General features: G+C 39.7%; 4 protein-coding genes across 7 annotated transcripts in view; 2 read left to right on the top strand and 2 right to left on the bottom strand.

The window, feature by feature from the left end:
- Window positions 1–127: 127 nt before the first annotated feature.
- On the bottom strand, window positions 128–4,747 carry LOC105691670 (zinc finger protein 260-like). Of its 2 annotated transcripts, none has more exons than XM_012410311.3 (2): window positions 1,737–4,747; window positions 128–1,467 (listed from the first exon to the last, which is right to left on the bottom strand). In XM_012410311.3, the coding sequence occupies exons 1-2, from the start codon at window positions 4,546–4,548 to the stop codon at window positions 1,442–1,444; spliced, it is 2,838 nt and encodes a 945-aa protein (XP_012265734.2). In that variant the 5' UTR covers window positions 4,549–4,747; the 3' UTR covers window positions 128–1,441. The 2 variants fall into 2 exon arrangements, with proteins under 2 accessions (XP_012265734.2, XP_048508561.1); XM_048652604.1 differs by lacking the exon at window positions 128–1,467 and having other exon boundaries at window positions 1,760–1,933; window positions 2,253–4,747.
- Window positions 4,748–4,938: 191 nt separating this feature from the next.
- On the top strand, window positions 4,939–6,652 carry LOC105691673 (dehydrogenase/reductase SDR family protein 7-like). Its single transcript, XM_020855654.2, has 6 exons — window positions 4,939–5,321; window positions 5,403–5,546; window positions 5,625–5,844; window positions 5,927–6,011; window positions 6,107–6,267; window positions 6,340–6,652. Exons 1-6 carry the CDS (start codon window positions 5,175–5,177, stop codon window positions 6,543–6,545), a joined length of 963 nt encoding a protein of 320 aa, XP_020711313.1. The 5' UTR covers window positions 4,939–5,174; the 3' UTR covers window positions 6,546–6,652.
- Window positions 6,653–6,706: 54 nt separating this feature from the next.
- LOC105691678 (transmembrane protein 11 homolog, mitochondrial) lies at window positions 6,707–10,109 on the bottom strand. Of its 2 annotated transcripts, none has more exons than XM_012410319.3 (3): window positions 9,963–10,109; window positions 9,042–9,259; window positions 6,707–8,967 (listed from the first exon to the last, which is right to left on the bottom strand). In XM_012410319.3, the coding sequence occupies exons 1-3, from the start codon at window positions 9,983–9,985 to the stop codon at window positions 8,681–8,683; spliced, it is 528 nt and encodes a 175-aa protein (XP_012265742.1). In that variant the 5' UTR covers window positions 9,986–10,109; the 3' UTR covers window positions 6,707–8,680. The 2 variants fall into 2 exon arrangements, with proteins under 2 accessions (XP_012265742.1, XP_048508566.1); XM_048652609.1 differs by lacking the exon at window positions 9,963–10,109 and adding an exon at window positions 9,425–9,942.
- A 604-nt stretch (window positions 10,110–10,713) lies between these two features.
- LOC105691691 (protein outspread) overlaps window positions 10,714–12,914 on the top strand; it is a 60,784-nt gene continuing 58,583 nt past the window's right edge. Inside the window, exon 1 of one of the 2 annotated variants that reach the window (XM_012410362.3) lies at window positions 10,714–12,664. In XM_012410362.3, the coding sequence (XP_012265785.2) occupies window positions 12,506–12,664 (159 nt within the window). In that variant the 5' untranslated portion in view covers window positions 10,714–12,505. The remainder of the gene's footprint in view (window positions 12,665–12,914) is intronic. The other variant, XM_012410360.3, reaches the window with a different exon arrangement.

Genomic DNA, 12,914 nt, shown 5'->3' with positions numbered 1-12,914 from the left:
ACTGCATGGATATGTGATCACATCACGAATAATGAAAAAACTTTTCTTCAAATTGCATCGACTGACGAAAAATCTCCAGTCAGCACGATTGTAACACTTTTATATATCTACATAGTATGTCAGTGAATTGTAATGATTACGATATATGATGTATTTATACTGTTATTGACACATTCAAACGATAGACTAACATATAAATTATAAATACTTTTCTTGGAATTTATCGTGAGTCATACATCGATTTGTGATTTAAAAAAAAACGTGACTGCCGAATATCAATTATGTTGAGTTAAGATTTATTTACATACAGAGCACACTGGACATCATGAGATAAGGTATATAAAAATATTTTCACCCGAACGTACGTGCATACACGCTGGCATTTACATCTTCCATAATGCTACCAAACTGGATACACCACTCTCTAAAGCTTAATCATATCATCTGTGAGTAATAAATTGTATTTCGATAATAATCAGTCACGTTTTTTTTTAATGAAAACCATCCCGAATCCCTATTCAAGTCATCAACTTTCTTAGGATATGGAAGAAACTTACATGACATATAAACCAATCTTTCTCTCTTAATTCACTTGAAAAGGGAATAATATAAAATAACTGGAAAATATAATAACCTTATCAGACATAGATGCCTATTTTTCCGATCAGTCATCTACTCATTTAACATAAAAGTTCATTCCTTATTTTCACCGTTTCATCATTGACAAAAACCCCAAAAAAATTAAGGCTACTTGCATAAACAATATGGTTGAAAGAGACAACAGAAATTGCACCTTCATTAAAGTGTTAAATCACAATTTTAAGTTATTGATTTTGTTTAAACGGTTACACCGAATCCACAACACTATATGTATATCACAAACTCGGACATTAAGAAAATACAGTCACTAATTGTTATAAGTAGGAAATATGCACATGCACAGTAAAACACCGAAATTTGGAGAATGTCGACTTTCACCGGTGAATGTCAACATTCACATAGTCCCTTAGTGTATGTCAGAAATATTTCCTAAATACCCTCATTCCTGACTTACACCGGAAAATCTTAACACATTCTCTAATTTCGGTCATTCACGGTAACACATACATAGCATACATCATTTTCATATAGTTTCCTGTCTGTACGATATGACTTTCCGATATAATGATGATTATAATTTGCTTTACAATAATATTAATTAATAACAATGCTTTTTCAAAATTCACGCCTCTAGTTTTTAAATTTTTTACACTTATCAGTAGCAATGATTTGATTAGCAGAATTTTCAACTCATCATGAGCAAATTATAGACGAGTTGATTTATAGACTGGATTCCGCAGCCATCAAAACCATGAAACTAACACAGATTAAGTGCGTGGCAGTAGAACATTGTTAGCGTTGTTGTATCGCCAGCTTAAATAGTCGGATAACAGACAGTTATCTATCGCTGATAGCTACCAACAATGTCTGAAAGCAAAAAAGAAATAGAATAAAATAAAAGATCACAATTGTATTACAATATTCTAAACATAAAATTTGGTAATGCCTGTTCTGTTTTTGTAGGCTCAGATTTATATGATTAAATAAATTCGTGATTGAATTATAGCTCTGCATATCACAAGACTGTGTTCTGAGCTTGAACAGTGCTAACATGAATAACAAGCATAATAATTATATATGAATTTTAACATGTTCCATAAGCAAGTTTTTATTTGTGAATTCTTCCCCGCACATACCACACACAGGCTCTTCACTGTCATCGCTTTCTCGTTGTTGATATTGACCCTGGACTGCGGTGGTCGCTTGAGTAACTTTTTGCACAGAACTTTGTGGTTTGATTCTCTCCCCATGCTGCTGCTGCTGCTGGTGCTGGGAAGAATGATGAGTAACCATGTTCATGGGCATTTCTACATTGTTGATCTGCGTAATCTGACTGGAAAAATTTTCATGATTTTGGGGATTTGGTATGGTCAGTACAGGCAGAGATTCATTTTGTTTAGAAATCAGGTGCAACGTATTGTTCTGCTTATTTTGTGCAATCAAATGAACGCTGTCAGTCTGTTTTGAGGCCGAAAGCAAATGAATGGCATTACCCTCGTTTTGTCTACTGCCAGAATTGGCGCGAAGTGTATTACTCTGTTGTTCCGAAGAAACCATTCGCACGCTACAACCCTGTTTGTCCGTGGCAGAAGTTATATTAAGAGATTCTCTATGGTTAATTTGGGCGATGTGAAGATTCTCGCTTTGCTTACCCTGCGCTATCAAATGTAAATCATTTTGCTTAACTTCGGAAATCAATCGCAAAGCTTCGTTATGTTTGGCAGGAGTAATCAGCAACAAAGCATCATTAGCTTTGTTGGCTACCATCAATTGTGGTGGACTATCGGATGTCTTTGAGGTTGCTTCGGAAATAGAAAGTAGAGCTTCGTTTTGTTCCATTCTTGAAATTGACCGATTACCAGCATTCTGTTTTCCTGAAGAAGACCCAGAGCTTGCAGATGCCTTAGATTTCTTCTTAGTCGGCTTTGGCTTGGAGGCGTTATTGTTTGTCTTAGCTTTGGCATCAGCTATCATTTGGTCAGAGTGTTTTACAATGTGAGCACAAAGCTCATCTCTGTCCTGATTCAGAGCTCCGCACAGTGGGCATCGAAAAGGAGGGCCTGTAACTTCTGTCTCATTTTTACCAGCCGCATGAACCCACCGAACGTGTTCTCTGAGCACAACTTTTTGGTTAAAAGCTCTAGAACAAAGAGGGCAAACATGAGGTCTCTCGCCTGTATGAATACGCTCATGCTTTCTCAGCGTTCCACCATCTCGAAATGCCTTCCAGCAGAACTTGCAGCCGTAGGGTCGTTCCCCAGTGTGGGTGCGATGATGTATAAGGTACCCTTGTCTAGATGAAAAAGTCTTAGAGCAAACATCACAGTGGAAGTGTGCAGGGCTGCCAGCATGGGTCCTAGCATGCTCCCAAAGTCCTTGCCTGGAGACAAAGCTCTTTCCACATTCACTGCAGGTGAATGCAGAATCTCCTGGATGGGCAGAGAGCCTGTGCTCATCGAGTTCTGGCTGCTTCTCAAACTGAGCTCCACAAACTTCGCAGGAATGGGTTTTTTTCCTGTGGATCCACTGGTGCCTGAACATTTTCTGTTTAGTAGTAAACTTTTTTCCACAATCTGCACATGCGTGCTTTCCCCATTTGCTGTTGGGCAATCCATGCTCAGCATTGCTCCTCATAACTTTTTTAGCGCATGTTGTTTGGTGCGTAGCTAGACAATTACTATCCTGAAACTGCTTATCACAGAACTCACATTCGACAGGCATACTCCAATTCTTGCATGTGTGAATTTTCTCATGACACACTAATGCTGATGCCCTTGCAAAATTGACTCCACAGTGACTGCATGTGTGCTGATTAGAGTCATTCATTTCTACTTCAACGTAGCTTCTTCGCGAGTCACTAGGGTAGGGCATGGACTCTACTTTTACCATCCCATCCTGGTTGCTGAACGAACTTATGGATAAATTATATTGATGATTAATCTGATTGCCTATAGCATTTTGCTGCGCATATTCGAACTGGCTGACTCCTGTACTTGGCATAACAGAAAATTCATGCATAGGGTCCATTTTCTCATGATGATTCGAAAGTCCCCCCACACTCGGCTGATCATCGCTAAAATTGTACGTAGGTATCGACCAATGGACCTGCGGCACTTCGTAATTAGTGACAGAGGGAGCAGTTGAAGAAGGCACAGAGGTACTCGGTAAATCGGATGCGCTGTTTTCCGGCCATTTCCGAAATGGTTCCACAGTCTGTCCTCCACTGCTGGTTGAAGATGACTGCATTATTGCTCTCCCAGCTACGTAGGTGTGTATTTTCATATGATTGGACAGACTGGAAGGTCTCTGGAAATTAGAATTGCAAATATTGCATTTGTGGGGTCGTTCTGCCTGATGAACCTGAGCCATATGTGATTGAAGACTCGCTTTAGATCTAAATAAATTTCCACAGGTTCTGCATGAGTGTGGACGATCAACCTGATGGCAGACCATATGATTATTGAGATCAATTTTTCTCTCAAAACGTTCTCCACAGGTGGTGCACGAGAGCTCAACTGGTGCACAAGTGGGGTGGTGCTTAGCCATTTCTATTTGTGTGAATAAATTAGCACAATTTGGGCAGGATATTTTTTTGTCGCTGAAGCAGGGGTACATTCCGCCAAGTTGTCGAAGCGCCTCAACCGCCATGGACTCGTCGTCTCCAGAAGTATATTGTTGTTGCTCTTCTTGTTTTATATAGATCGGGTAAACTGAAGAATTATCATCGTCGTCTGGATCAGACTGGTCTGCTAAAATCTCAACAGCCCCCTGCACCTCAGTTATTCTAGGACCAACTTCAGTGACAGTAACCTCTGGCATAGTATCTGACATAACGCACTCGACGACAGGCTCGCATATTTCTTCATGAGATATAATCGTCTCCTGCATCGGATCGTGGACATTTGATAACGGGAAGGCAACATACTGTTCGTTTTCAGATGCATCCATTATATAATGGCTCTCTAATTAGCATTTGAAAAATATTTTCATAGCGCGTTCTGTTTCAAGTGCTGCAGCGTTGCACCACCTAGTTTAACCCCATGTTGAGTTACGTTAAGTTAGGTTTCATGGAATTTCTCCGAGAACACACGGGCCGTGGAATACATTCACTTACATCTTTTTATTTGTAGCTATCACACCTTTTGCATTTCACTTTCACATTTCATCAGTCAAAAATATATACTTGGACTATCAACTAAGTTATCCACCAAAATGCGAAATAAATTTCCTCTCCGTACAGCGTGAAGTTTACTGCTCACTGTTTATCTGTCTTTAACTCGAATCTTTACGGCTCGATACGTCAGTTTCTATATCGACTAGCCAGTGCGACTTGCCAACTTCTCTGCGTTGTGTCTGTGTTAGTGTATACTTTAATGCACAATTGCATTTGGATGCAACCTTTGGGTGCAACCACTGGGTCCAACGAATTTACCCTCTTGCCCCAGTGCTTGCATGCATCATTGTGAACTACGTGTGAACAGTTTGTGCTTTATAGGATATTCTAGCGTTTTAGTTTGCCTTATAGGTAAAGTGACAGGGATTAAACGCCTCCAAGCTACTTACTGGAATTCTTCATGAAAGAACAGGAGAAATTTATAGGCTGGCATATAATGTGGTGGCTTGTTGGTCTCGGTTGTATACCGGTTACATTTCCTTGGATTTTGTACCACTTATTCGATATCATGAAGCAAAAACGGAGGAAAGCTAAACTGGCAGGGAAGGTAATTAATCTTCATGAATTTGAACAAGATTGAAAATTGTTTGAACATAGTATCATGTTGATACTTTTAAATTTTCTTTAGGTTGTTATGATTACCGGGGCCAGCTCTGGACTTGGAGAAGCCATGGCACACATATTCTACAGCTCTGGTTGTCGCTTAATTCTAGCTTCAAGAAGAAAAGAAGAACTAGAAAGAGTAAAGTCTGTTCTTATGAACAAACATCCTGTGAGTTTTGGAGCTAATGTGGAACAATTGATGCTGAATGCCCAGAATTGAAAACGTAATTGCTGGTACTATTTCCAGACTGTGCCCACGCATCCTCCAATTGTTCTTCCCTTGGACATAACAGATTTGAATTCCATTCCACCTGAGATTGAAAAGGTCTTGAAGATCTATGGAAAAATTGATGTATTGATTAACAATGCAGGGATCTCTTATAGAGGAGAGGTGATTAATACAAATGTAGATGTTGACATTAAATTGATGCTTTGTAACTATTTTGGCCAGATAGCTGTGTCCAAAGGTAAGACTGAATATCCACAAGCTTTGAATGTGTAATGAAAATGAAGCAAAAACCTCCTTGACCACAACATTTTTTTTTATAGCTGTCCTACCATCTATGATTGAACAGCAGTCTGGTCATCTTGTTTATATCAGCAGTGTCCAAGGCAAAATTGCTCTACCGCATAGGTAAGCTTATCCATCTCATTAGTTAACGATGATTTTCTTGAAACTATTGAGACTCCTGATTTACTTTGACTGTCAATATTTCATGTGTATAACAGATCGGCATACAGTGCTTCAAAACACGCTTTACAAGCATGGTGTGATTCCGCTCGAGCAGAACTAGCAGATCACAACATCGACATAACTGTCGTCAGTCCAGGATATATAAATACAGCTTTATCTCTGAACGCTTTAACAGGTAGCGGTCAGAACTATGGAGGTAAGAATCAAAGAATTTGTGAATCTTCCTTCAATAAACAGAACGTATCCCATCCACTTTGCAATTTTACAGTCATGGATAAGGCCACTGCGCAAGGGCTACCTCCAGAATACGTCGCAGAAGAAGTATTGAAAGCGTTGCTTAGAAAGACAAGCGAACTGACAGTGTCCACTTTTACACCAAAAGTAGCGATCTATTTACGAACAGTTTTTCCTTCTCTATATTTTTGGATAATGCGAAAACGTGCGAACAAAGAAATTAAAGATAAGCAAAGTTAGTAAAGGTTTTCGAATCAGCAATAGACTTGTAGATCAACAAAAATGAGTCTGAATGAACTTGATATAAGCAGATTTTTGATAATAAAAAATAATTGTTATATTGAAAATGTATGTGAATATTTTGCCCATCATTTGCAGTTTATAATTAAAAATACAACGTCTACTATTTAAAACTATATTTTATTTTTATAATTATGACAAGCCCGCATCAATGGGACATGTTTACATTATGTACACGTTACAGACTATGGCCCGCGACTTTTCTTTGGGGCTAAAACATTTTATTTCTATGAAAAAATTGACGCATCAACCATTACTTGAGAAGAATTTGACGATAATCATGCGATTAAAATGCTTTGAAGCAGGATGCTGTTAGAATTGTTAGATGATTAAATGCGTCAGGCTACTCGTATCTCTGCGTCTAGATACTATAACAAATAAATAGTCGCAGCCAGCTACTTACTAGAAACAGAATAAATGCAAGCAAACATGTGTCGCAGTTGTCAAATCCTTTCAAGTTACAGCAGATACATTATCAACGAATATGTCTTCTGAAAATACAAGCCTTAAAGAGAAACTGTTTGTACTTTGAAAAAAAAAAAAGTGTAACATTTAAGTATTGATCGGCACTACTATGCATACCGAAAATTCAGAGTTCCTCAACTCACGGTCTTTGAGACAAAAAAAAAATGAAAGGCTTACAGTGATTCTGGGGATATGAGCAATAGAAAATACATTGCAACAACGTATACTAAAATTGCAACTAAAAAGCAAGTTGTTGATCGATTCGTAAAATGTAATTTGTGGAATAATTTTCGGAACAGTTTTTTTCTGAATGATCAAAGCTGCTAAGTTAGTTCTTTGTAATAATTTTGGCTCAGCTTTTGTCATTTGTAACAATTATGGCAACCTCAGGTATGAATTTAAAGCCTAGGACTAGCACTAGGTGTATTTGGGTTCTAAATACCGACTGCATCAATTATATCATTTTCAGTAGAAACCTGTGCTCGTGTTTGAACACTAGAGGCCTGAGTTTAATTACAATATCAATGCAAGAAAATAATTTACGAATTATTCTTGGAAAGTGATTTCAAATACCTCATACGAATCATTTTTTACCATAAAAGAATTCGTGTCTATTTTCACAACGGTGAGAAATGTATATTCTCAACATTGGGCCATGATAACGTGAGAGCGATTAGTTATTTGAAACGATGTACAAAATGATGAGGATAAAAGAAAAATATACGAAAAAAAAACACAAATAGCTATGAGTGAGAAAGTTGAAAGAAAAATTTATCACACAAAGTGAGACTATTTTGTAAGATGAGTTTAATCAGGACCAGGCTTGCGCAAGTAAGCAACTGTCAACACATTTGTTGATTCAAACGGAATCGTATAGCTTGTACATTTATTCGTGTTCTCATACATCTGTCTGTGCTCGTGTGTATATACCGTTCTGTTGATTGTCAGAGATTTTTTGACGTTCTGAACATGCCGCGATAAGACTTTGAGAGCGGAACCTCAATCCAGTTTTGCGTAATGCATATTACCTTTCAGTGGTAGTTACCTGGATATCGATAGGTAATAAGGATAAAATCACATGCCAAAACAATGGGGAAACTCATAATAACAATAAAAGAATAAGAAAAAATTGATCTCTAATACTCCCATTGTTTATACTGATCATAACATATTCTAACTAACTTATTTACAAACTAAACGTACAGGCTCTCAATATTGTTTGTTTTTTCACCACTATCATCAAACGTCATTGGACTGCTTCATTTACACGATTTTGTTAACTTTATTTCCCACCCCTCTGAAATCATAGCTTCACACAGCGGCAATTACTAATAAACACGAGGTATATTTAATGATCCATCGATAACCTAGTCTCAGCATTTGTTGGTTTTACGAATAGATCATTATAAATGTGGAGAGGCTGACTTAGAAGTTAGGGAAGTATCGACCAAAAGTGTATTTGTATTTTTCTAACGCAACAAGTTAGCCTAATTTGTTTCTCACTACAGTCACACGTCACAACGCGTTGCATTTCCTACCTTTTGCATCTTTTCTTTTTTAGTTATTTTCATATCATCATCGAGGGACCATTTCTTTCCTTGGCAACATTTTCATTTAAATGCTCGGTACAATCTCCAAGTGCTTATACCCAGCGCCACAAGTGTTATTGTTGTGTGAAGTATCCTTCTTCGCTTGTCATCTCGCCTTACCAAAAATGTAGGCGATGAAGGACCTAAGACTGCGAGTAACTCCACATGTGGCAATTTACTTGTATCTGTTTCGACCTGGTATTGACAGCACGGGTCGAATTGCCAAGACACTGTATACAAACCGCAACTTATCACGGATATGAAGCCCAATGGTCCACAGAAGTATGGCCGATCTCCCCAAATCAAACCTGTAATTCATACAAAGAGTATTGAACAATTGAATAAACTAGAGCAAGCATAATTGATGTTTGACTTGTTATACCTGTGACAATGGCTCCTAGACCGGAGAGAGCTGCGGTTTTGTGTAAACAATTGCCTACGGCGATCCATCGGGAGGTTTCATCTCCCAATTTTGATGGTTCAATAACGATCAGATTGCATTCGGATTCCAAAGCTCGTTCTAGCTCATATTCAAACGTTTCGATCGCGTTCTCGCTGTCGTAAACCTCCCTGATGATAGCAACCTTTGCAGAGTCATCTCTAAGAAATAAAGTCAAACAAGTATCGTATATATTATGGAGGTCATTTTTGGCACAGTATCATGATCTTAAAGCAGGGAAATCAATAGAGCTTAGAGATGGTGGCTTTGTTGACTGAAGAAAACAAAGGAATTGAATTGCTTATTAACCAAATTCAAAACCTGACCTGTAAACGGTTTGGAGCATTTGGTTGTTACGTAAGATACTGGGTGGGTACACTAGCTCTGAGTTTGTCCTCAAATAAAAATTGCGCGAATGTTATGAGAAATATCATGATCAAGAAGAGTTAATCGTTCAGAAATGTTGTTTATTCTGAAGAGAAAAAAACAAAAAAACACCAGGGTCAAGAAGAAACGTTTGTAGAATTAACGGTCAAAAAAAATTTTTTTTCGACAGAAAATTGGCAGCGGTTAAAATTCGTGATTGGATCGGATGTATCGGTGGTCTCGTTGATGGATTAGTGTGACTTAGCAATGATAACACATCGATTCTAAAAAAGATATTCTCACTAGCAAAACAGTCGGGTAGATAGTACAGAGGGTATCATATGAATTATCGGTTTCAAATTAGACATGAATGTCATTTGTGTCTCAAGATGCTCCTGAAAATATTCGCAATTCAGCTAGGAATGTGCAAAAATAGTCGAGGTGGAGAAATTTCTACTGGTCTCAATGGTAAAAATATAAATAATTATAACTGCAAACCTGTCACCCCCTTCATCTACCATCTTTTCTGTCTTCGTAAACAGTAGGAACGACCGATTGACCGAAGGGAATGGACCGGAAGTAAATATGCGAGAATATTAATACCGGCTGGATATTGGTAGGGGGCCTCATAGTCATTTGTTGGCTCGTTGATTGTTGGTGTTGCCGCGCTTGGAATGGTCTTGAAAAAGTGGACGAGTAATACTAATTTGAACATCACCGGTTCCTCTTTCGAACTTTCAAGTGTAATTTTTCACGTCTTACTCTCGAAAAGTTACCCACTTGCTTAGAACTTCGGAGATAATGTGGAAGATCACAGTTCTACCATGGAGGAACGGGTATGTCTCTGTAAACAATTTACTATCCCGTGCGGATGTTCAACGATGTGAATCGTTGTTCATTGATTCTGCTAACAATTAGTTATTCCGTATAGTAATTAGATCGCTGTAAGTATTCCCGTCTTTTGAGACCTGATCGGTGAGATCATACTTTCCGTTTAAAGAAAATATATAATTTACGATCGACGTGTAAATCATTAAACTTTCTCATCACATGCGGAATGGCGCACGCGCCTTATTAGAAAACGTCCGTTTAATTAATCGGGGCGCATCAGGATCGTGACAATTCCCTGACATAGAAAGAAAACTGTTTTCCATTTAAGGGAATGCCTCGATTACAGATTATAGTCATGAATCGGCTGGCCTCAACTCTGAAATCGCATGATCAAGTCGCGCGAAGGGCGCGCAGCGGCCGAATTTCAAAGTATCGCGGGTTTCAATTGTTTCTCCTCAGGACTATTTTCGACGGCGTATTTATACCTCTATTACGGCGTAGTGAAAGGTGTGACGCGGTATCGGGCCGTGCGACCTGCGATTCAAGCTTCGGCTCCCGGAGGGCAGAAGCAAAGTGGCGAAGTCGAAGGTGCAGATGGACGTTCGGTCGAGTGCGGTTATTTCGTCATGGAGTATCGCGGCTCGAAAATAATGCGTGAAAATAATCGCGACGTTAATCAGACCGGTGAAAATGAGCTAACAAACGAGGACGGTTAACGAAAGATATTTTTCAACAATTGGAACTTTTCTCCTTCAACTCCAAAAACGATACCGATCCGATTTATCTATCGCACGTTGCGTACGAGGTGCATGCATATTTACTAACGGTTGACAGCGAGTTTCTAAGATAATGATAACCAAGATAATAGTCCTGTGGTGATTGCGGTGAATAATAACAGTATTCCATCGATTTATACCAGCGACAAAACACCGCCAAGGATCGAGACTCGAGATTTCGAGCACGTGCTTGTAACCGTGTGCCGCAGGAAATTATAATTTCAATAGAACGGAAATTCATTGTACGGTGAATAATTGAAAACCGGTGTGCGCCTAGGTATGTATCGTGCAGCCGGAAATTTGAACAAATTAAAACAATCTACATAAAACCCCGGTAGAATTCTTTGCGTTGCAACGATCGTAAAACGGTACGTGATCGCCGCAGGGGTTGTAAAACCTTTCGCCTTGGCAATAGCAAAGGCAATAGGAACAACAGGTGACTGCGCGTCGACAAGTTGTAAACAAATATTCAAGGGATCGTCAAGTCTCGAGATGATTGTTGTTTAAGTGCAAATTCGTATAGATTCGATTTGGTACTCTCACGATTCCCCGTAGTTGACGGTGTACGCTAAAATCGGTATTCGGTGTTATCGAGTAGATCGTTACGGCGGGCAACTTCGCGTACCTGTGGGTTCAACCGTATGCGCTGGTATCTAGTTCATTATCATTATGAATAATCAGCGGAGCGTTTAGGCGTTGATTTGTGTATCGTTTGAATCGGTTTGTGGTCACCGTGGAGCGAAACGGGCGGCAAAAGAGCGCCTTAAAAGCGATCTAAGCGAGTTAGCTGGCTTATACCTGTGCAAGGTCGAGAAGCAAGTGAGCGTGCGTCGATGGCGCGGCACGGGTTAGCGGCAGCAGCGAAGCCAGTTCTGTGAGTGAGTGAGTGACAATTGCCAATCGCGATTGCGTTCCTCTTCCTCCGGACTGACTCCGAGGGCACTCTTCGAGGAGTAGAGGCAGTGAGCAGTGAGCGGTGAGCAGCAGCGGCGAGTATAGTTAGCGCGGTGTCGTACCTCGCGGAGTTTAACATAGCCCGTCCATTATTCATCCGCAGGTCGCGCAACACGTGCTAATTACGCTCTGCTCTCCGTGTGATTGTGACGTAATAAGGTGCGAATACACGAGTAGTAGCGACTACGTATAGTAGATAGTAACGGCGAGAGATACATAACGAGTGGTTGGGTGGGGTGCAACGGATGTAAACAGACGAATTGGACACGCGAAGCAAAACGACAAAAATAATACAAAAACAATCGAACACGAGTCAACGGTATAGTGTTATAAAAAAAACAAAGAGACCTCCGATTTCGAACGGCGGTCAAAATCAAATTCAAATTCAGCAAAAGTGGTCAGCGGGTAAAAGTTATTTAATATTTGGTTATCCAACGGGTTGGAACGGTTCCGTTGATTTTGTTACGTTTGTGAAATATAATGTCGACGACGCCCAGTTCTGGAGGTACAAATACGATCAGAGGCAGCGGCGCCTCGGAATGTCGGAAGTTTGCACCGAATATATTCAATAAAAGCAAGTGTAGCAGTTGCTTCAAGCAGAAGGAGGAACACAGCGCAGAGGCACTGGAATGCAACAGGGTAAGTTCTGCCTCCACCTTTTGCTTTTTCTTCTTCTTTCTCCTGACGGCCCCCATCGCCCTCGCCATCCACCCCACACGGCTTACGGCTACGTATTCTTAGTAGGTCCTGATTCTGCCGAGGTTCGTGACTCCGAACTTGTATACTTATATATTACCTATTATGTGTGTACCTGTATAGAAAACCTGTTAATGTATGTATTTCCCAGCTGAGTCAAACGACTCGGGATTTATTGGCCTCGACTGTAGTT

This window comes from Athalia rosae, chromosome 3 (assembly GCF_917208135.1).
Source record: "Athalia rosae chromosome 3, iyAthRosa1.1, whole genome shotgun sequence".
NCBI classification, from domain to species: Eukaryota; Metazoa; Arthropoda; class Insecta; order Hymenoptera; family Athaliidae; genus Athalia; species Athalia rosae.
The sequence above is the reverse complement of the archived record's forward strand: the minus strand, read 5'-3'. Positions and strand labels throughout refer to the sequence as shown.